The sequence below is a fragment of the Panthera pardus genome, unplaced genomic scaffold, assembly GCF_024362965.1.
Source record: "Panthera pardus isolate Hobbes unplaced genomic scaffold, ASM2436296v1 HiC_scaffold_13, whole genome shotgun sequence".
NCBI classification, from domain to species: Eukaryota; Metazoa; Chordata; class Mammalia; order Carnivora; family Felidae; genus Panthera; species Panthera pardus.
The window spans coordinates 15,047,503-15,069,289 of record NW_026526688.1 but is presented as its reverse complement, the minus strand read 5'-3'; the positions used below and the strand labels follow the sequence as shown (position 1 = coordinate 15,069,289).

General features: G+C 39.1%; 1 protein-coding gene across 1 annotated transcript in view; it reads right to left on the bottom strand.

Annotated features, from left to right (window-relative positions):
- TRAPPC11 (trafficking protein particle complex subunit 11) overlaps nucleotides 1-21,787 on the bottom strand; it is a 47,884-nt gene that overhangs the window by 6,719 nt on the left and 19,378 nt on the right. The window contains exons 16-28 of the mRNA XM_019422321.2: nucleotides 21,388-21,449; nucleotides 21,145-21,277; nucleotides 19,662-19,792; nucleotides 15,840-15,995; nucleotides 14,306-14,493; nucleotides 14,023-14,171; nucleotides 13,572-13,693; nucleotides 12,922-13,041; nucleotides 9,310-9,375; nucleotides 9,043-9,199; nucleotides 4,588-4,699; nucleotides 1,414-1,505; nucleotides 293-426 (exon numbers count right to left, since the gene is read on the bottom strand). Coding sequence (XP_019277866.1) covers nucleotides 293-426; nucleotides 1,414-1,505; nucleotides 4,588-4,699; nucleotides 9,043-9,199; nucleotides 9,310-9,375; nucleotides 12,922-13,041; nucleotides 13,572-13,693; nucleotides 14,023-14,171; nucleotides 14,306-14,493; nucleotides 15,840-15,995; nucleotides 19,662-19,792; nucleotides 21,145-21,277; nucleotides 21,388-21,449 — 1,622 coding nt within the window. The remainder of the gene's footprint in view (nucleotides 1-292; nucleotides 427-1,413; nucleotides 1,506-4,587; nucleotides 4,700-9,042; nucleotides 9,200-9,309; nucleotides 9,376-12,921; nucleotides 13,042-13,571; nucleotides 13,694-14,022; nucleotides 14,172-14,305; nucleotides 14,494-15,839; nucleotides 15,996-19,661; nucleotides 19,793-21,144; nucleotides 21,278-21,387; nucleotides 21,450-21,787) is intronic.

Genomic DNA, 21,787 nt, shown 5'->3' with positions numbered 1-21,787 from the left:
AAATCTAAAATTTTCAGAAAGTCTATTATACTCTGAGGATTTGTGCATTCTTGTTTTACAGAAAGAAATAACTTGTATGTGTGATCTCTGTATGAAAAGGGTTGTCCACTTAATCCGCTGCTACACAAATTGTACTTAATATTTAAAGGTGACGAAAAATTTCCTATTATCAAAATAACAGGGACCATAATCAGCCTTATCAGTTCATTTGTAAAAACTAAGTATATAGCTCTCCATTTCCTGGCCACACGTCTGTGTCTACACAAGCAGCCCAATGCGATAGGCCCTATACCTGTTTAAGTCCAGAGAACATGAAGGCATCACTGGGCTCCACAGAAATCTCCACGTCTTGAACTAAGTTAGTCTTGTTCTGTAGGTGATACTTGACAGGTAAGGATTCTCTGACACGCCCAAACGATGGCAGATCTGCAGAGAAAGACGACACGTTTCTCTTGGTGAAAGAAAACGGTGTACCATTTATGAGTTCTTCTTGTAAATGAATCTCATTCTGTAGACATGAGGTTATTTAAATTAGTGCTAATACTGCACTCTTGCTGAAGAAGCACATTCTTGGACTGGACAACAGCCATGGGACTGTGATAAAACAGGCTAAACAGAATCAAGTCTCCTTCTAAAGCTGCATGACTTAGAAAGGGTCTTGGCCATCAGGAACTGAATTATACTTTAGGAATAATTTTTTGAATCTATAAAACATGTCCCTAACTATCCATCATGGTTCAAGAAGAATAACAGGCATCATGTGCCTCTTGATGAGAGCACATACCATTAACTATGAAGTATTCTTGCCAAAAACTTGAACCTGAATCTGATCAAGACGACAGATGTAACCACCAACTTACAGGGACACTTAAAAATGATACAATGCAATCAGCAAAACCCAGACTGTGGGACGCTCTACAGGAAAACTAACTCCATTTCTTCAATAAATAGCAAGGAAGAGGTGGGGGGGGGGCGGTGAAGGAGGTGAGGGAGTGGGGAGGGAGTCTGCCCGCCCAGAGATTTCAAAAGTATGAGACATCCACCAGCTGCAGTGATGAGACCTTAAGACAATCTAAAGAACATTCAGAGTCAACTAGGGAAACTGCGGCACTGGAATTTGGCAATTAATATTAAGGAATTATTGCTAATTTTTAAGGTGATGACAATAGAATTGTGATGATGTTTAGAAAAATAGCCACTAATACAGAAATACTGATAGATGAAATAATATCTGGGATTTGCTTTAAAATAAGGCAGGAGGAGGAGCTTGAGGTACAGATGAAACAAGACTGATCATAATCTACTTTTGTAAACGTTGGGCATTTTTTGTAATAAAAGTAGTTTTAAATCTTAGAAGCTAAAATAAGTATTCTCACTGGATTCTTTTTACCAAGTACAAGTTGGTGCCGTTACCTGCATTCACATGGAGGGGAATGTTTTCTACGATCACGTGCGGCAGAGTGATGGCAGTACTGATGACAGGGACGTTTCCCATGGCGGAGGTCCTGTGACAGAAAAGGGAATCTTTCAAATCTGCATTTTACGTGAAACGTGGAATCAAAAACAGGCCACGTGTATACTCACCAACTTGTTTCAAAGGAAACAGAAAGGGCTTAGACATCTCCTAAAACTTTATTCCTGGAAGTAGTTTAGTGAAGAAAAGGCTTTTAGAATCCCGTTTGGGTTCTGAATGTTTCCAGCGAATCGATGGTATAACCCAAGGCTGCCGTTTGGTCCAGGGGCCAGAATGTGAATCAGCCATACCATGAACCCACCATTTAACACAGGGCGTGGTAGCAGAGCGCTCAGCGTGGGTGGGAGCGCGCGGACTGACCTTGTGACACAGACCTTCTCCCCCTGTGGCCAGTTCGAGGCCGAGCACCAGACCACTTTCAAGTGTACCGTCCTAGCTACACCCAAAGTACAGAGTCGAAACCAAAGAACAAAAAGTATTTTACTACCAACGAAGAAGCAGCATTCTGACATCACGGAGAGAAAGTGAGGAACATTAGGAAACTGTCAAATATCTTCCCCTGTGTCACAGTTAGGACGGGAACCACAGGGCGGCTGGCTGACTCCCGAGAACTGGCCTTGGGGAGAGTCAGGATCAAGATGTGGAACAGCTGACACTGGGTGCAAATTATTACACCACAAAAGCCCCAGGCGAAAACATCTAACCCCTCTTCATTAGTAGGTCTTTAGGGTATTACAGTAATGTGATGGGATGATTAAGCAGTGCCTTCAAATTCCTATTTTAATTCCTGTAAACATAAATTAAACTAAACTTCGATGTGGTAAATTCAGAAGTGGGAGAAAGAAAGATCTTAGCTTTTTAAAAAAAATAAGCCCATGATTTTTCCTTTCTCATTTTTCATATGTCTCATTCGCAGTTTTTAAATTTATGAAAAAATTGAGCCAAGAAATTCACACATGAAATATCACATATCTACCTCCCAGCCTAAGAAAACATCACAATATAGTTGAACCTCCCCACGTGCCCCTTCCTGCTTGCACCTGTGCCCTAGAAGTACTGACTTGGGAGTCATCATTGCTACATATTTCTTTATACTTTTCCAAATTATGAAGGTAGCCCTAAGAAATGTGCAGTGTTTTACATGTTTCCCAATATTACATACATGCAATTTGTTCATATTTGCAACATTTGCAGTTGCTTTGTTCCCTTAATACTAATGGTTAACAGGAGCAGCTCTGGTTCATCGATTTTCACTGATACATAGCATTCCGTTCTATGACCATGCCATAGTTTGTCCATTTTCCTGTTGATGGATATTTAGTTTGTAACTTTTTACTACTATAATCAGAGGTGCTATGAACATTCTTTCATATATCTTTGTGTACTTGTTTGAGACCTTTTCTATGAGGGATATAGATATCTTCAGTTTCACCTAGCCCTGCTCAATGGATTTCCAAAGTAACTGTTCTATTTTATACTCTACCTTTTTTGACAAATTTTGCATCATTAACCCCTTTTATTTTTCCAAATTAGTGGGAGCACATTTGAATCTCAGATTCCTAGTAAGGTTGACTTTCTCTCCCTATGTTTCCTGGCCATCTGGCCTCTTCTGTTTCTCTTAACGCCGCATACTCAAGATTTTGCTCAACTTTCTGTTAGGAGACTTGGTTTTCTTATGATTCGTATAAGTTATTGAAATGAATTCTAATGCTTTCTCAGTTTTCCATGTGGTAAATAGCTTTTCCCAATTTGTATTTTTATAGGTATTTTTTAATGAACTAAGAAACTTAATTTTAACAAATCAAATTCATCAAGTTTAGAGACTTACACTTTTTATGTCTTATTTAAAGAAACTCTTCCCTATTCCAAAGTCATAAAACAATTCTCTTATTTTCTACTAAAAGTAGTAACGTTTTGCTTTTCACAATTAGAATTTTAATATGCCTGGAATTAATTAATTTTATTTTATTTTATTTTATTTATTTATTTATTTTTAATATATGAAATTTATTGTCAAATTGGTTTCCATACAACACCCAGTGCTCATCCCAAAAGGTGCCCTCCTCAATACCCATCACCCACCTTCCCCTCCCTCCCACCCCCCGCCTGGAATTAATTTTTATACACAGTGTAGAGATATGAGGATACCCAATTGTTTACCACCAATTACCAGATCTCCACTGATTTGCAATGCTACCTCCCTAAAACATAATTTTCATATGTGTGGATCTATTTCTAGACTCTCTCTTCTGTTCCACTGGCCTATTCACATATTCCCATTCCAATACCACAGCAATGACTGCTGTAGCTTTACCTTAAGTCTGGGAATTTAGAAGAGCCAAGTACCCTTGTTTATTAGTTTTTCTTCTGAAGTATCTCGACTATTTCTGAGTTTTTGCCTTTCCATATAAGCTTTAAAATCAACAGTGTCAAGCTCCACAAAAACAAACTAAAACAAGCTATTGAGATTCTGAAGCAAATTGCAGTGACTTACAGAACAAACAATATCAGATCTTATCCAAATCCTACCCAAGACAATTTTGTGTATGTCCCATGTAGGGACTTCCTTTAATGTTTTAAAGTTTTATAATTTTCTCCATAATGGCAACACTCATTTTCTATTTGATATATTCTTACTTACCTTATAATTCTTGTTATCATCTAAATGATACCTGTTTTACAAGTATATTGCCTGGAGGTTTATTACCGATATATAGAAAGCCAACTGATTTTTGTATATTGATGTTATATCCAGCAATCTTGCTGGAACTCCTATAATGGAAATAATTTGTTGATTCCCTTGGGTTTTCTATGTAGACAATCCTATTGACTGCAAATAAGAACAGTTTCTCTTAATGTTTTTAACGGTCCTGTCATGAGAATTCGCTTGGTTAAAATTTCATCAGTATACAGGTCGCAAATTGTGACAAATACAAATAAAAGTTTAATTATCCTTTTTAATCTTTGTGTTCTCGACAAACATTTAGTGATAGCATGTGACTTCTAGTCTTCTCTCCAGGACTGACAGAAGCTTTCAAATATTAAATGACAATGACAAATAATAAAGGCAGTAGAATAAGACAGAGAAGGAATAAGAGATAGGGCTGATTCACCTCTTCCAGGAGATAATATAATGACCAGTTGCTACTCCACCTTCAACATTTCCAACAGATGGGCACCGAAGACAAAAGCATTCACTAGCGCTCTCTCCAGTCTGTAAGACAACTATAAGGAATAATCTTTATAATCCTATGCAACGATTTCCTCTATGAAAGGAGAGTTTTACCCTTAAGTAATATAACAAAAAAAGAATATCCGTTATACATTATTTGTAGAGACTTTAAAAACTAAGGCTCAGAGATGTTAAATGACTTTTTCAAGGTCACAAAGTCCCTATCCAGTGTTTTTTCTAATATATCAATATTCCATTATAATAAAACCCAGCAAAGCAGCTGTAGGTCTGTGACAAGATCCTATAGGAACTAATGACAGGGCAAAGTCTGGAGTTGGAATAATACCATTTGGTGATTATTTTTCTTTCTACAAATTATTTCATGTCTCTAAAAGAAACATTTCACAGTAGGGAAAAAGAAATTTTTAGTTAACCTTTTAGGTACTCAAAATGTCATTCCAGGCAACTCTGGCTTTCTGTGACAAACACATATTAGCGAGACCATCAAATGGAAATACATTACATGTTGCCTCATTATTGCCTAATGTGGTGACTTACCTCTCATACAAGGCTGCTTTCCTCTTGCCAACTGTAGCCTAAACTCCTGACGCCAAGATAAAGGTTCGCCTGAACCAAGCCCTCCCTGCCATCAGCACCTCCCAGCCTGCAGTGCCTTCGATGCAAGCTGGCAACAGTGCCCATCTGAGGCTGACCTGGGCAAATCTGTGGGTGAAACTTTCAAACAGTAATAACAAGGTCTCTAAACATTAACTAGTTGTTTTCATGGTTCTCTAATGAAGAAGGTTGTGATAAATTACTAGTTACGATTGTGAGCAAATACTAGAAGTCAAAGGGGAAAATGCTGGGCCAATCTCTAACCACTTTTAAGTAATTTTTAAGGACTAGGAAATGATACTGTAGCCCAGTTAGTAAAACATACACCAATTTAAACCTCTTAAGATACCTTTTTTTTTTTTTTTTTAAATTCAGGATCCTTGCCCCGTTTTCTTTTCATTTTTTTAAAGTTTATTTGAGAGAGAGAGAGATAGAGAGAGAACAGGGGAAAGGCAGAGAAAGAGAGAAGAGAGAATCCTAAGCAGTCTCCACGCTGTCAACACAGAGCCCAACATGGGGCTTGATCCTGCGAACCGAGAGATCAAGACCTGAGCCAAAGCCAAGAGTCAGATGCTTAACTGACTGAGCCACTCAGGCGCCCCAACATACCTTTTTTAAAAACCTAGGACATTCATATTGCTTCTCCCCAGCTCAAGCCTTCCTTAATTCTAAGAAGTTAACAAAAATGATCACAACATTTATTAACAATTAACATTGGGGTCAACTTTATGACCTAGGAAAGTTGTTATCTTTAATGTGTCAAATACAAAGTTTGTAATGCATTAGTGCTGGTGTCCTTGGAGGTGGCAGAAAGAATAAAGCCATGCCACCCCCTCCCCAAAGATATCCACATCATAATTCCCAGAACTGTGAATGTGGTACCTTACACGGCAGAAAGGATTTTACAGATGTGATTAAGATAAGGATCTTAAAATAGGAAGATTATACTGGATTATCCAATTGAGCCCAATGTAACCACAAGGGTTCTGAGGGAAAGTGGTAGGTAGGAGGAAATCTGGGAAAAACATGTGACAATGGAAGCAGAGGTCAGAAGAAGAAACATCTGAAGATGCTACACTGCTGGTTTGGAAGGTGGAGGAAGGAACCATGAGCCAAGGAATCCAGATGGCCTCTGAACGCTGAAAAGGGCAGGAAAAGGGTATTCCCCAGAGCCTGAAGGGATACATCACCAACACTTTGATTTTAGGACTTCTGACCTCTAGAACGTTAGGATAATAAATCTGTGTTGTTTTAAGCACTAACTTTGTGATAATGTGTTACAGCAGCAATAGGAAACGAGTAATGGGAAATTCAAGGTAGGTATTTCTTCATTCATTTAACAAACATTTATTAAGCAACTACTATGCAGCTGAGGCTGCCAATACAAAAAGGGGTAAGTCATGGCTCCTGCTCTAAAGGAGCACATAGTGTAGCAGGGGAGCCATAAGAGTAAGTAAACTATTACAATATAAGTGGGTAAGTGTCATAACAGATGTAAAGAAACTCTGGGAGCAAAGAAAGAAGATTACCTAGTCCCGCTTAGGAAGATCAAAAAGTCAAAGCTTACATGAGACCGAAAGAGCAAACAAGAGTTGAACAGGTGGAAAGAGAAAGGAAAGGGTTTTGGACAGACGTACTAACATGTTCAAAACCAGATGGAGGTAGTGTTTGCTGAATGTACAAATGCGGGCTTGGTCAAAGTCTGGGAAAGAGGAAGGGGAAGTCGGGAGCCTGGTACAGAAGAAGCTAGAAAGGGAAGCTTCCCAAGGAAAGGTCTGGTAGGTCGTGAGGTTTTCTAAGAAGGAAAAACAAGTTCAAAATTGCTTTTTGCGAAATCAATCTCTGGCAGCAATATGAAAGGCAGACTCGGGGAGAGAATGGCAAAGAGGAAAGCGGTTAAGAAGGTGTTTCTGAAGGCCAGATGAGAGACGGTGAGAATGGACAGAAGCTGGATTCCAGAGACGTGCAGAAGGGAGAACGTGGCGCCAGGATGGATGCACACGTAAGAGGGAGTCTGGTCTGTTTCTGTGGTTTCTACCTGGGGCCAAGTATACACTGACTCCTCTCTCTGGACTGGGGACTGCGGGGAGCCTGAGGTTGCATGGCAGGTGAAGACTTGTAGAAAAAGTAAAAGGAGCCAAAGTCAGGATCTTGGGAGCGACCCACATTTAAGGAGTAAGAAAAGGAATCAGCAAAGAATGGATAGATAGCCAGCTCGTGTTGAGCTGTGAGGAGACAAACACCGGGCTGAGATACTTCATACAGACTACCTCATACACGCTATTTCATGTGTGTTATCTTCTTTGACTCTGACAAGTGATGAAACAAAGTGAACCATCCAGCGTAACATAAGAGCAGGCAGAAGGTAGGAGAATGGAATCTAGTTCAGCGTGACTCCACAGCTCGTGATCATTCCACGTTAGCCAGGGAGGAGAAAAGGAAGAAGTGTGGACAGAGAAACAAAGCAGAACCACAGACAGTGATTTCCAAAACCATGAGAGAAAACCAAGTTTCAAAAGATAAAAACAAAACTTATCAAGGCATTCTGAAAGCAAAATTGTTTTCTAGTATTATTACTTTACAGGACATAGGACCTATTTGTAGCATTTAAATAAAGAGGTTTTTTAATCTATTTTATCTTTCCTCCTTTATGATGACTTTCCTAAAATGCACAGAAGTGACTATGAAGACTATGTCTCTTGTAGAGACAAACTCTTCTTGGCGTTTTCTTGAGAACCTAGCATGGGGCCAGATAGTGAACTTGATAAATACCTGTTGATTATTTATTGATAGATACTGAAACTTATTCACCGGATACAAAAAATATACTGGAATTCTGAAACTACTCATCTAATTTTAATCTGTACTGCAAATCAACTATATGACTTATGACACGGAACTCAAGTAGTAGATAGATAAACAGATACAGCAAATAAATGACTCATTTATATTTGATTTTAATCGTGGGGGTGGGGGGCACCTGGGTGGCTCAGTCAGTCAAGCGTCCAACTCTTGGTTTCAGCTCAGGTCTTGATCTCACAGTTTGTAAGATTGAGCCCCACACTGGGCTCTATGCTGACAGCACAGAGTCTGCTTGGGATTCTCTCTCTCTCCCTCTCCCTCTGCCCCTCCTGCGAGCATGTGCTCTCTCTCTCAAAATAAATAAATAAACTTAAAAAAAATACATCGTGATTTTTTTCATACAATCTTTATCCTTATCATAGAGCTGAGCACAATTTTGCTTGGGTTAACATTCAAACTAATGTTTTTTATTTTTCTCTAACAGCTCAAGAAGCATATAAGCCCAAGGTATAATGCACCAGAAAAGTAATATCCTGGGTTTAAATCTCTTCTCTAAACTATTTTAGTTGATTTAGAAAACTTACTGTCTATGTTTCTATATTTTCCCAACTTTCTTTAATAACCATCTTTCACCATTTCAAATTATAAGAGATGGTAAACATTAATTAAAAATCAATAAGAAAAAACAATCTATGAAAAATCCAAATATGAAAAAATGCTATTTTATTTTCAAGTACATTTTTCTGAGTAACTTCCTTATAGTAGCAAAACTCTTATCTTTTAAAATAAGGTATACTCAAGCAAGTGGTAACTGATACTAATTCTACTTTAATTCTAAATGTATTTACTTTTCTATCAGTCTCAAGTGCCCTCCATTAGCAAAAAGCTAACTCTTACACTGCTAGCCTACACACACACACACACACACACACACACACACCCCGGTCTTCTACTTAAGTGGGATGGTCCACATTCTCACCTTTGTCCACTTGGGACTCTAGCTGATCGACCGGGGTCATAGAAGGAGCAAGTTGTAGCTCACTGGATACAATAGTGAGGGCCCAAGGTGAGGCACTTAAGAGGTCCGTCATCAATAGAAAGGGGATGTCCGCATAGACCCTTTCCAGGTGCTCAAACTGTCACAAATGAAGACAAAAGATCTGTCTGGAACTACAATAATTCATTTTACTTTTTCTGTTAATTTCTATAATTGAAGTGATTTCCAAAATGCTTCATAGGAACATACCTTTGTAGAGACAAATTTAACCGCGACATCAAATGGAAAGACAGTTTCTATAGTTACAGTTTCATCCTGTAAGAATTTAAAGGGCACATTCGATGGCTTTTCTAAACTTAAAAATAGTTTTAAAAATAGAAGACATGCAAAACACAATCTGTAACTGATCAAGAAATAATCCCAATTTATATATTAAGAAGCTAGAAGCTTTCCCTCAGATAATATTTATAAAAACCTATAGAGAGAAACCAGACTACAATTTCTAATAAATTATCTTATGGCTTTAAAACAGCTAACACTGCAAAGTGCCTTCTAACACGTTATTTATCTCAGGATCTAGTAAAAGTGGGCAGGACAGGCAATGTCACTATTTTAGAGAGGACGAAGCAGAAGTTAAGGAAGTTTCAATGCTTGGCCTTGGGCCGCAAAGCTAGTGGTGCCAAGCCTAGAATCTGGGTTTTCTTTTTGTCTAAGTTCTTTACTTCACCTCAAGTCAAGACGACTAATAATAATGATAATGACAATAATAATATAACAGCGCTACAATCGCTATATATGTAATGCATTACATAATGTTTGTAATAACTCAAGGAAACAGATGCCATTATACTTGCTATTTTAAGATGAAGTAGTCCCACATAGCTAGTAAGTGACAAAGGCAGAAACAGACCCGGATCTGACCGTAAGGGTCTGTACTCTTAACCTACACGCTACATCCCTCCCTCAGTCTATTCAAGAAGCAATGGGCTTACTATGTCTTTGGAAACAAACCACCCACCCTGTTAGTGAGAACCCTTTTTTAAACATCACGTTGATTTAAAAACTCAGGCTGTGATAATGCCAGGTGGATGTGGGTTTTAATCCTGGAGGACACATTCCTATTAGCTATGCAGACCTTGGGGTTAGTGAGGTAACCTTGAGGAAGAACCATGGTTTCTGAGTCTCAGTTTCATAATCCTCGTGGGGCTGTTGACAATGAAGTGAGATGACATATATAAAGCACTAGTGAAATGCCTAAACCATGTTCATTATTATCACATACTTCAAATGACTTCCTCTCAACACCATCAAGCTAACTTTTTAAGAAAGTGTAATAAGCAGGATATTAGTGGTAGAAAACGCCTGCATTGGGTCTGCGAATCTAAAGCAGGGCCTCAGAATTTCCCCACAGAAAAGATCTAAGGAAATGAAGAAACAACTCAATGACTAGATCAGATGTGGCCTACTTTAAATTTCCACACATGCAGGTAACAATGAGATTCAATCCAGTGAAGGGAAAATAATTTCCATTTAAATTTCCAAAAATGTCTTACAAGTAACACTGGGACCTGTAAGATAGATATTCCATGAGAAAAGTGCTTCTGTGTACAATAATCTTGAAAGATAATCACCACAGCCTTTTGTGAAATTCTCAACACACATTAGCAAATTCAATGCTGTGCTAAGTCTTAAAGTCAAAGTATCCATTTAATACCTCTTAACCCCTATTTTCCAAACATATTTGACCGACTCATTCTTTTTTGTGTAACATCTATTTCTATCCCTCAGAATTAGTATCCCTCCCTAAAATAACTAAAAGACAACCTACTAAACAGGAGAAAATGTTTGCAAATGACCTAGCCAATAAAGGGTTAGTATCCAAGATATATAAAGAGCTTATACAACCCAACACCAAAAAAACCAAATAACCCAATTTAAAAATGGGCAAAAGACATGGACAGAAATTCTCCAAAGGAGACAGACATACAGATGGTCAAAAGACACAGAAATGATGCCCGACATCACTCATCATCAGGGAAATGCAAATCAAAACCACAATGAGATATCATCTCACATCTGTCAGAATGGCTAAAATAAAAACTCAAGAAACAAGTACTGGCAAGGATGTAGCGAAAACGAAACGCTTGTAGACTGTGGGTGGGAATACAAACTGGCGTTGCCCCTGTGGAAAACAGTCTGCAGGTTCCTCAAGAAATTAAAAATGGAATTACCATATGACATAGTAATTCCATTACTGAATATTCATTTACCCAAAGAATATGAAAACACTAATTCAAAAGGATATATGCATCCCTGTGTTCACTGCAGCATTATTTACAATAACCAAATTGTAGCAGCCCAAATGTCCATCAACAGATAAATGGATAAAAAAGACGGGGTATATATATACCGTGAAATATTATTCAGCTATAAAAAAGAATGAAAACTTGCCATTTGCAATCACATGGATGGAGCTAGACATCACAATGCTAAGCGAAATAAGTCAGAGAAAGACAAATACCACATGACTTCACTCACATGTGGGATTTAAGCAACAAAACAAAGGGACAAAGGGAAAAAAGACAAACAAAAAAACAGCCTCTTAACTGCAGAGAACGAACTGGTGGCTACTGGAGGGGAGGTGCGTGGGGGGGATGGGTGAAGTAGATGGAAGGGATCAAAAAGAAAAGTGGCATGCACCTCAAAAATATCGTGTCCTGAGGCAAAGAGAGCATTACACACTGTTGTGGCTTGATTCCAGGACAGTTACTACATAGCAAACAATCATTTTAAAAAGATATGTTCCAAGTCTACTAGAAGCTTCATTATCAGAAGTCCTTTCCAAGGCATAGGACTCCAAAGCTGTATAGAACTTGAATGTTCTTATTTTGTAGATAAGGAAACTCAGGTCAAACGGTTACATGGCTAGGCTGAGTGGACACGTTAGGAGGCCATGCTGAGATTGGCACCCCCCCTCCTAGTTCACCAGCCATGATCCACTGTAGTGCATCAGGCTACGTGAAATCTCTGATATATTGTATGCCTTCCTCCCTTCCACTTGGGAAATATTCCTAACTCTTGTAGGATGAGTGTTGCCTCCTACTGACTCATACAATGGCGGACGGCCCAGACTCTGGGCAATGACCAAACTACAAATCCCCAGACTGATTGGCCTTCTCCTCTGCTGGCTGAGGAATCAATCCATTCCTGAGAACGGGCTGAAACAATACAGATAAGACTACGAGGACAGTCAGTATCATAATGTTCCATTACTAAAAGTGGGTACAAGCCATTATATACAATATGGTTAAGTCTAAATAAAAACACGGTGCCCCCAGATCACTGTAAATAGAAAACCAACAGAAAACACTCCAAAAAGCTGACAGCAGTTGCCTCCAAGGCACTGACTATGACCATGCTATTCTCATCCTCTTCTATCTGCATGTAACTAGACACAATTTTCATAAGAATCTTTTTTAATAGAAAAAATATCTCATAAAGGGAGACCTTCCAGCCCCTCAAATCTTCAGCATATAATCAACTTACAGATTTTACCTAATGTGCGATTTCATAAAGAAACACACAGGTTTGGAATCTCAAAACTTTTTTGCATGAGATCCTAAACCTGCTGATTGTACAAAAAGCCATGGAGGCCCGTTTTCTAATGTTTGACCAGTGAATGCCATAGTACATCGTTTATAATAAATATAAGTGATTAAAAAAAAAAAACCCAAGATGTTTAATTAAAATCTGTAATAGACTACAAGCACCTAAGCTGCTTATTTTAGAGGTAAAAAAAAAACATAAAATAGGGAACGCCCCACGTATGATGCTTCCCGAAGTAGCCATGAGAAGTGATACCTTGTGACACTTGCAAACAATTTCTTTGTCTTCAATAGTTGTATTGATCAGGTAAGAAACATACACGAGAAACATTCTTGAACCTACTGTTCCACAGCGAACATATAACATTTTTTCCAGCTGTAACAAAATAAAAGTATTTTAATTTAATAATTTAGAGATTTCTTCCTGGTATATACTCTAGGATAATGTTCCCACCTTTTGGAGTTTACTGTGCCAGCTGACTAAATTCTTGAACCCTGTTTACAGGCTGTTCTTGCCACAGTATATGTGGGACCAACCAGTACTATGCCACCTTTTTTATTATCATTCCCAACTGCCCAAGAACTGTGTTTCGTTTGGAAATAAAAGTTGCTTGAAAGCCTATTTCACAAAGTTACAAACTTAATGTTATTCAGTTATTTTATCAGGCAACTAATTCTCCATATCAGGGCCATTTGTTCTAAAACCCCTTGCATAAAACTGCTTACAACATCTTATGCATCTAAATATGTGTAAACATCTTACACATTTAAGTGTTAAAAACATGCATTAGCTAAATCCCATTTGTAGTCTCAGAATATGCCGTTACAATGTTCTCTAAAACTCACTACATATTTAAAACCTCAATCTAGTTGATTTCCTCCCCAGTCATAGGTGACCAAGTTCACCTGTTCCCCTGGATGTAAGTCTCCGATAGGAATGTCAGTGAGTAAAGCCGGATAGGACTCGTCGCATAGTTCTGTTCCATGAAGAGACACATGAGTTTTCTGAGTTAAATTGGCATCCTGTCCTGAAAGTGTTAATATCAGTGTTTTAAAATACGGGGCATGCAGACATTATCCTAACAATTACTACTGCATAGAGAGCACTCTTTCATGACCGTATTTTATTTTATATTTTATTTATTTATTTATTTTTAAACGTTTATTTATTTTTGAGACAGAGAGAGACAGAGCATGAACAGGGGAGGGGCAGAGAGAGAGGGAGACACAGAATCCGAAACAGGCTCCAGGCTCTGAGCTCATGACCGTATTTTAAACAAACTTCCTGTGGTTGACACCACTGATACTTATTTTCTGTTGAACAAACACTGATCAAATGTGGAAAAGGAATGTTTACCAGGTTTTAAACCAGCGGTGAGCTTCACGTCTCTGATTTGGGTCTTTTCATGGGACTGAACAGTCACAACCAAACAATACATTTCATTCGTCAGGGCAGGAGGGTCATGCCGCAGATGCACGGAAATGTTTGGAACTCTGGAAATAATCCTTCGGTGGGGGGGGAGGGGAGAAAAACCCAAAAGCTTAGCTAAGCAACCGATTAAAAAAAAAAAACAAGTTCTTCAAAGTATTTAAAAGAAGTAAGATGACCTTCCTCAATCTGCCTAGCAAGGTCGACTTACATCGTGCTGGCCTGAATGACTATGCTGTCCCAGTGAAGCTCATTGTCAGGGAGCTTGGGTCGTCTTTTGAAAGAACGCGAGGCCTGCAAGGCTTCTTGGGAGGAGGCAGCGTCCCCTCCTCCTCCCTGCCAATTTAAAACCACACATCTTCCCGACTCGTGGCCCAGAACGAGATCGACCGAAGTAATCTGAAAGACGGAGGGTTGTCAGAAATGCCACCTCATACTTGTCACCATCCCCTCTCGACGAGTTACACAGCAATTGCTGGTGTGTGGAGTTCATCGAGGGACTCCCCCCAGGGTGAAGTCAGAACACCTGCTGTACCGCTGTCCCCGACATCTGTTAGCTGTGACACTGACTAGGTTCCACCCGCTTCACCTTTAAACAGAGATAATAACCTGACATAACAAATGCTCAATTAGTGGTCGCTGAGTGAGATACATGAATATTTTCATGACCATTAGCACACATAACCGAATTCCTAATTCCACACATATTTTTTCCCCAAAGACACGTATAATACTATTAACTGAACAAATATTCCTTTCAACAAAATCCATTAACAAATGTACTCGAAACAATTATGATTTCCATCTGGTAGGCTTCCTGAGTATCTTATAAAAAATATGTAATTAGGGATTTAGTCAAAATCATAAAAAAAACTTTAAGTGAATAAGCAAAATCTCTGGATATTGGTTAATAATAAAATCAACAGATTCACAGATACTGTCATGGGAATATTGGTAGTACAGTCTTATGTTTCTATCTTAGAAATGGCCCAAAGTTTAGATGAACCAACTATCGCCATTTAAGCCATGGAAAACAAGCTTACCACATACTAATCACTATTCCAATTTATGTTAACTAACTGATTTAATCCTCACAAAACACTAAGAGGTAGGGACCATCATTATCCCCACTTTACAAGATGAGTAAACTGAGACACAAAGAGGTTAAGTAATTGCCCAGAGCCCCACACTAGTAGGCTGGAGAGCTGGAATTTAAACCCATGAAGTTTGGCTCCAGAATTTACGCTCAATAAAATTATTACTTCTATCATATATTTCTAAAGTCATTTTAATTATGTACATTAAAGGAATCCTTTAAATATATACATATTTTTTTTAAAAAAAAGCATTCAGAAATGTTTAGACATCAAAATGATATATATCTCTAGTGTGAATTATGTCATTATATAAAACATAATTGGTATAGTGTATAATGTAGTGTTTTGTTTGAAATTCCTTAACTGATTACATAGCCATTAAAACTGAGGTTGGTCTTATGTACTAACCGGAAAGGATGCCTCATATATACTAGTAAGTAAAAAGAGCTAACTATAGAATATTATGTACAGTATAGTCTCAAAAAAAGAAAACCTACCAAACCATGATGAACAATTTCCCTTAGGAAGTCCAGGTGGAATATTTTCCTTTTTTACTTAATAAACTTGTGTATTACTGACATTTTTTTCTGACGTACACATATTACTTTTGTCACTTAAAGCATGTTTTAAACAAATTTCATCACTAACCTCAATTTTCTTCCCCACATCTTCAGTTTTTGCAACAAATTTAAATAAAAACTTCCTCGTTTTACCAGGAACTAAGCACATCTTTCCCTGGGTCAAATTTTCTAAAACTTCACTTGCTTTAGTTGCTTCTTCGATTACGCAGAACTGGTTATATTCCTGTAAAAGAGGTCAGCAAGCGTCACTGTTTATACACAGCAAGTGTCGCATGTTTTGCTCACACTAAACAAAAATGATTCGGAGGTTGGTAAATTTACCTGCAGTATAACTAAAGCATTATGAAGGGTGATTAATGGGAGGTATTTTACGCCAAACGGAAACACTTATCTACTCACTGCTGCCACAAGGTAGAGATAATTCACCACATACAAGCTGATTTCTGAAAACATTTACAAATCCCAGAGAAGCAAAGATTTATTCTTTGTTTCACTGGACACTACTATCTACTATCTTTTTTAAAAAGAGCTTTCTTTTTACATGGCTTCTGTGACATCCTTCTTGACTACTTCCTGTTTTTCCCTCAAAGGTCTTTTCTTCTTCTTGTCCCCTTAATTCAGAGGCTCCACAGGCTCAGTCTTCGGCTTTCCGTTCTACTCTCTTTATGTTCATTTCATTGCAGAGTTTATCCATTTTTACATGTTCCGTACCTCTATGCTAATATTTCCCACATTAAAAACTAACACTGTCCTATTTCCTTAACCAAAAGTTCATATCCAAATATGTCAAGAGGTTAATTCCACTACCACCCAAATTTAGCATGTCCCAAACTCAATGTACATCTACCTTCCTAGAAGAGCACACTCCTTCTGTGATAAACAGAGGTGAGAATAAAGGGAGAGGACTGAAGGGAGACCTCTTTCTTGTGCACGTCTATGGAATCAACATTCTCATCCATTCAGTAAACAGCAAGAACTTCCCAAGAGCTGTCTTCTATCCCAGCAGATGAGTTATCTTACAGAAAATTCTTATTAGTTACATTTAATACTTGCCTTTGAGTTTTCATTTCTATCCCATGCTTCTGAAACCTAAGTACTACTTTTTTTTTTCTTCTGATTCAGATCTTGAATTTCAAATAACACATATTCAGAATATAATCTAACTTTAAAAACGAACTGCTTTACATTTTAACATTTTAAATTAGTTTTTAATTAGTCTGTTTGTTGTTTAAGAAAAGGGGGGAAAGAAATGGAATAGTAGGATATTAACAGCAAAAGTACAATAAGAATCTCTCTATTCATCCTCTAATTCCAGATTTAGAATATCTCCCCAAAACTGTCACCATCGAGCAAAAAAAAAAAAAAAAAAAAGTATCTGACCTGGAGAGCTTACATGCTAACAAGGAAAACCAATGACTTACCGACGAATCACACAGACAAAAATGAAACCACAGGTGTGGTAAGTACTACAGAGGGCTACGGCCAGGAAAATCAGCTGGGGGGGGGGGGGGTGTCCCTGAGGAAGTAAGGCTTTTAAGGGGATAAAACATGAAAAGGAATTAAGAAGAAGTAACATCACATACTCCTGTCCTACTACGGTGTGATCTCAATCACATGTGGAATCTGTAACTCATAGAAACAGGGTAAAATGGTGGATGCGAAGGGTCGGGGTATAAACTTCCAGTTACAAGACAACAGGTTCTGGGATCTAAGGGGCAGCATGGCGACTATAATTAATAATGCTGTATTACATACTTGAAAGTTGCTGAGACAGTAGATCCTAAATGTTCCCACCACAAAACAAAGGTAATCATGTAAGGTGATGGATGTTAAGTAACTGTGGTCATATTCTGCAGTATATGCGTTTCAAATCATCTTGTAGGTACACTTTAGCTATAAAATGCACACACAAATGAATCGCTTTTTGGTGGGGCTGGGGGCAGGGGCTGTCCTTTACTCTTTACCCTGTACACACACCCAGCAATCCAGACTTCTCTATTCATAGACGCCTCCCGTAGCCCTTTCTTCCTTCCCATCCCCACCGACAGCGTCTTCATCCAAGTCCTCACACGTTAGTACTGGGAAGCACACTAAAGAGGCTCCGGTTGGTTTCCAGAAGATCCTTTCTTTCTATTTTGTCATTGGAATAAAGTGTCTTAAATCCTAAGTTTCATGCTCTTGCTTTAAAGTCCTCAAACTAGGGGCACCTGGTTGCTCAGTCAGTTAAACATCTCACGGTCTGTGGGTTCGAGCCCCACGTCGGGCTCTGTGCTGACAGCTCAGGGCCCGGAGCCTGCTTCGGACTCTGTGTCTCCCTCTCTCTCTGTTCCTCCCCTGCTCATGCTCTCTCACAAACACAAACATTAAAAAAATGTTTTTCATATACAAATAAATGAAATTCTCCAACTACTCAGAAGGAATCTTTGGGTAATCGTTCAAAACTGAATGAAGCACACCGGTCTGCAGGTGACCCAGGTTCAGCCAACAGATTCTCTTACGGGGTTACTGCTCAGTTGTGAAGACAGAAAAATCTAGTAAAGCAGGTGAAGCTCTTTCTTTACCACTGTCCAATAAATAGAACATGAATAAGTGAATGAATAAAGAAACCTTTAAATGCGCTGAGCTCGAGTTCCTGTAAGCCACGGAGCCCTGCCTCCCACGGGCCCCTCGCTGCCCACACGCCCGGAACGGGAACGCCTGCCTCCACCCGGCGTTTGCAACTGCCAAGCCTGCTCCCCCTCTCATCTCTTTATAGCTCCCTTCATCTCATCTTCATTCTTGAAACTTCCTCCTTCTTCTCTGGCACGCCTACTCTAACTGTATTTCTGGCTTACGCCACGTAATTTAGTCCTCGTTACCTACTAGGGCAATCTGTGAGTCAGTCCTGGCCCCTGCCCCCAGAACGCTTCCATTTTAACAGAGCTGACATATGCTAAACGTTCGCAGGCTCACCTGGATGCTAAGAACACTGTAACTCTCATTAAACGCTTGCTGGTTAAAGGCTCCATGTGCTTTCTGGGGGACCAGGAGATAATTATCTATTATGTGAGCTTATAATCGGAATATTTGGAATGTAATCAAGTAGCTGACCACACTGTAACACACTACAAAAATGTGCAAGTGTATATAATCCCGGCCCTGCAGAAAGAAAAAGCTGCTTATATGTGCACACACAGAAAACGTCTAGACTGTTCAAGAAGTTACCAGCAATGACTTCTGGGCAATGGAGTTGGACAGAGCACGCTTACTTTCCATTTTATATCCATCCAGTCCACTTTACTTTAACGCCAACCGTTTAGTAGTTTTATAATAAAAAACCAATACCGTTGTTAGAATACAAAACAAGGGATTTAAAAACTAAATTACATTCATCCTGAATAGATCTCATTTGAAATTCAAGTTATGCATCACAAAAGATAAAGTTCTTACAGTTCGTAAGGATGGAATAATAACAAAACTTAAAGAAAAGTGTAAGAGTAAGTAAAACTTGAATGGCTGATACAGAAGTGAGAGCTATAAATATATTTATTTTCAGATAGAGTTTACCAAAGCCCATTTGTTACTATGAAACCATTATGACCTAAAATTCACTAAGCTCGTTTCATCTAATTTAAAATAAGCTACATTAAGATATACACATGCTAGGGGTGCCTGGGCGGCTCAGTAGGCTAACCGTCCGACTTCAGCTCATCTCACAGCCATGGGTTCGAGCCCCGCGTCGGGCTCTGTGCTGACAGCTCAGAGCCTGGAGCCTGTTTCAGATTCTGTGTCTCCCTCTCTCTCTGCCCCTCCCCCGCTCATGCTCTCTTTCTCTCTCGAAAATAAACAAACATTAAAAAAAAATTTTTTTAAAGATACAGGGTAAAAATACATTAAAAGCGACCGTTACCTGATTATTGAAGCTGACACAGAGCTTGGAAAACCTAATGGGATGTGGACAATCAGCCTTCAGATAGACATCACACCGCACAGGAACATCAACATGAAAACTTGGGGCGTGAAACTTGGCTTTGCATTGAACTAGAAATAAAACAGAGAGAGCAGAGTCACACAGTACAAGACCGTCTAGACAAATTATTCTGATTCGCACTTACTCTTCAGAAAGGAAACACCTACATGGGATATCCTTCTCTTTTTTTTTTAAGTGGTTTTTTTTTTTTTTTTTTTTTGAGAGAGAGAGAGCATAAGTGAGGAAGGGGCAGAGAGACAGAGTCACAAGTGGGTTTTGTACTGACAGTGCAGACACAGGGCTCAAACTCACGAACCGTGAGATAACCTGAGCCAAAGTCGGATGCTTAACTGACTGAGCCACCCAGGTGCCTCTTTAATTTTTAAATTGTTTTCCCTCTTTTTATTTATTTGAGAGAGAAGGAAAATGAGTGGGGAAGAGGGAGAGGGAGGGAGAGGGAGGGAGGGAGGGAGGGAGGGAGGGAGAGAGAGAGACAGAGAGAGAGAGAAAGAGAGAGAGAGAGAGAGAGGGAGGGAGGGAGAGAGAAAGAGAGGGGGAGAATCCCAAGCAGGCTCCATACTCAGTGCAGAGCCTGATGCAGGGCTTGATCCTACTATCCTGGGATCATGACCTGAGCTGAAATCAAGGGTCGGACACTCAAGTAACTGGGCCACCCAGGCACCCCTACACTGGCATTCTTACTGAATTCTGCACTTGAAGCATTTCAACACATAAATGTAGTTCACTTAAAACAAAACAAAACAAATTTAAATAAAACACAACTCCAAAACTACCTTTAATTCTAAAAACATAGTTGCTGGGGCGCCTGGGTGGCTCAGTCGGTTAAGCATCTTACTTCGGCTCAGGTCATGATCTCACACTCCGTGAGATCGAGCCCCACGTCGGGCTCTGTGCTGACAGCTCAGAGCCTCGAGCCTGCTTTGGATTCTGTGTCTCCCTCTCTCTGACCCTCCCTCGTTCATGCTCTTTCTCTGTCTCAAAAATAAATAACCATTAAAAAAACAAAAAACAAAAAACAAAAAAACCATAGTTGCTCCTGAAATGTAACGAACACAGAATTTTAAAGGGAAAAAACCATTTTGTTCTTTTTAACTTATTTCAAAATACCTGCCCAGGCATTACAGAATAAACTCTTTAAATAACTGTCTTTTCAAATGCATTTCAAATCACATCTAAAGTACAAACAGGCAAGGTAGATTTTAATACGTAAACTAACTATTTAAAATTCTGAACATCTTTTTAAGTCAATGGTGAGGGAAAAAAAAATCACAATTTTTATCTATAGAACGACGTATTTTGAGCATTCTTTCTTTGACTTTCTTATTTATTATTCTCTATCTATTCATTTTGTAGCAAAAAGGATAACCTCTCTGAGGTAACACGGTAGATGCCAGCTACCCACCAAATGGCACAAAGTCCTGCACTCCTATTGTGAAAACATTGCTGCCGGCCAGAGAAACTCGGTCCGCCCACAGCTTCTGAGCCGTTTTCACTGCTAAGATATCACAGTCAGGTTCAGGATCAGGACTTTCATTCTGCACCAACACAGAGCACAATTCATTCAGCCAGTTACAGAAAATACACAGATACAGATCTAGGTATACATATCCCCAGGACATATTTTATACAAAGAACTCCAACCTACCATCAAAACATTTATGAGGTTCTTTTCTATCCGAGATTTCTGGTCATCCTTCAGAGTGGAAGCTAACATGAAAGAAGGAAAAAAAGCTACAACTGTAAGATGAGCAAGTAAGTCTACTAGCCCCACCGAAGGGATCAAAATACCATAGAAAAAATATGTCTTCGGGGCGCCTGGGTGGCTCAGTCGGTTAAGCGTCCGACTTCGGCTCAGGTCATGATCTCGCGGTCTGTGAGTTCGAGCCCCGCATCGGGCTCTGTGCTGACAGCTCAGAGCCTGGAGCCTGCTTCCGATTCTGTGTCTCCCTCTCTCTGACCCTCCCCTGTTCATGCTCTGTCTCTCTCTGTCTCAAAAATAAATGTTAAAAAAAAAATTAAAAAAAAAAAAAAAAGAAAGAAAAAAT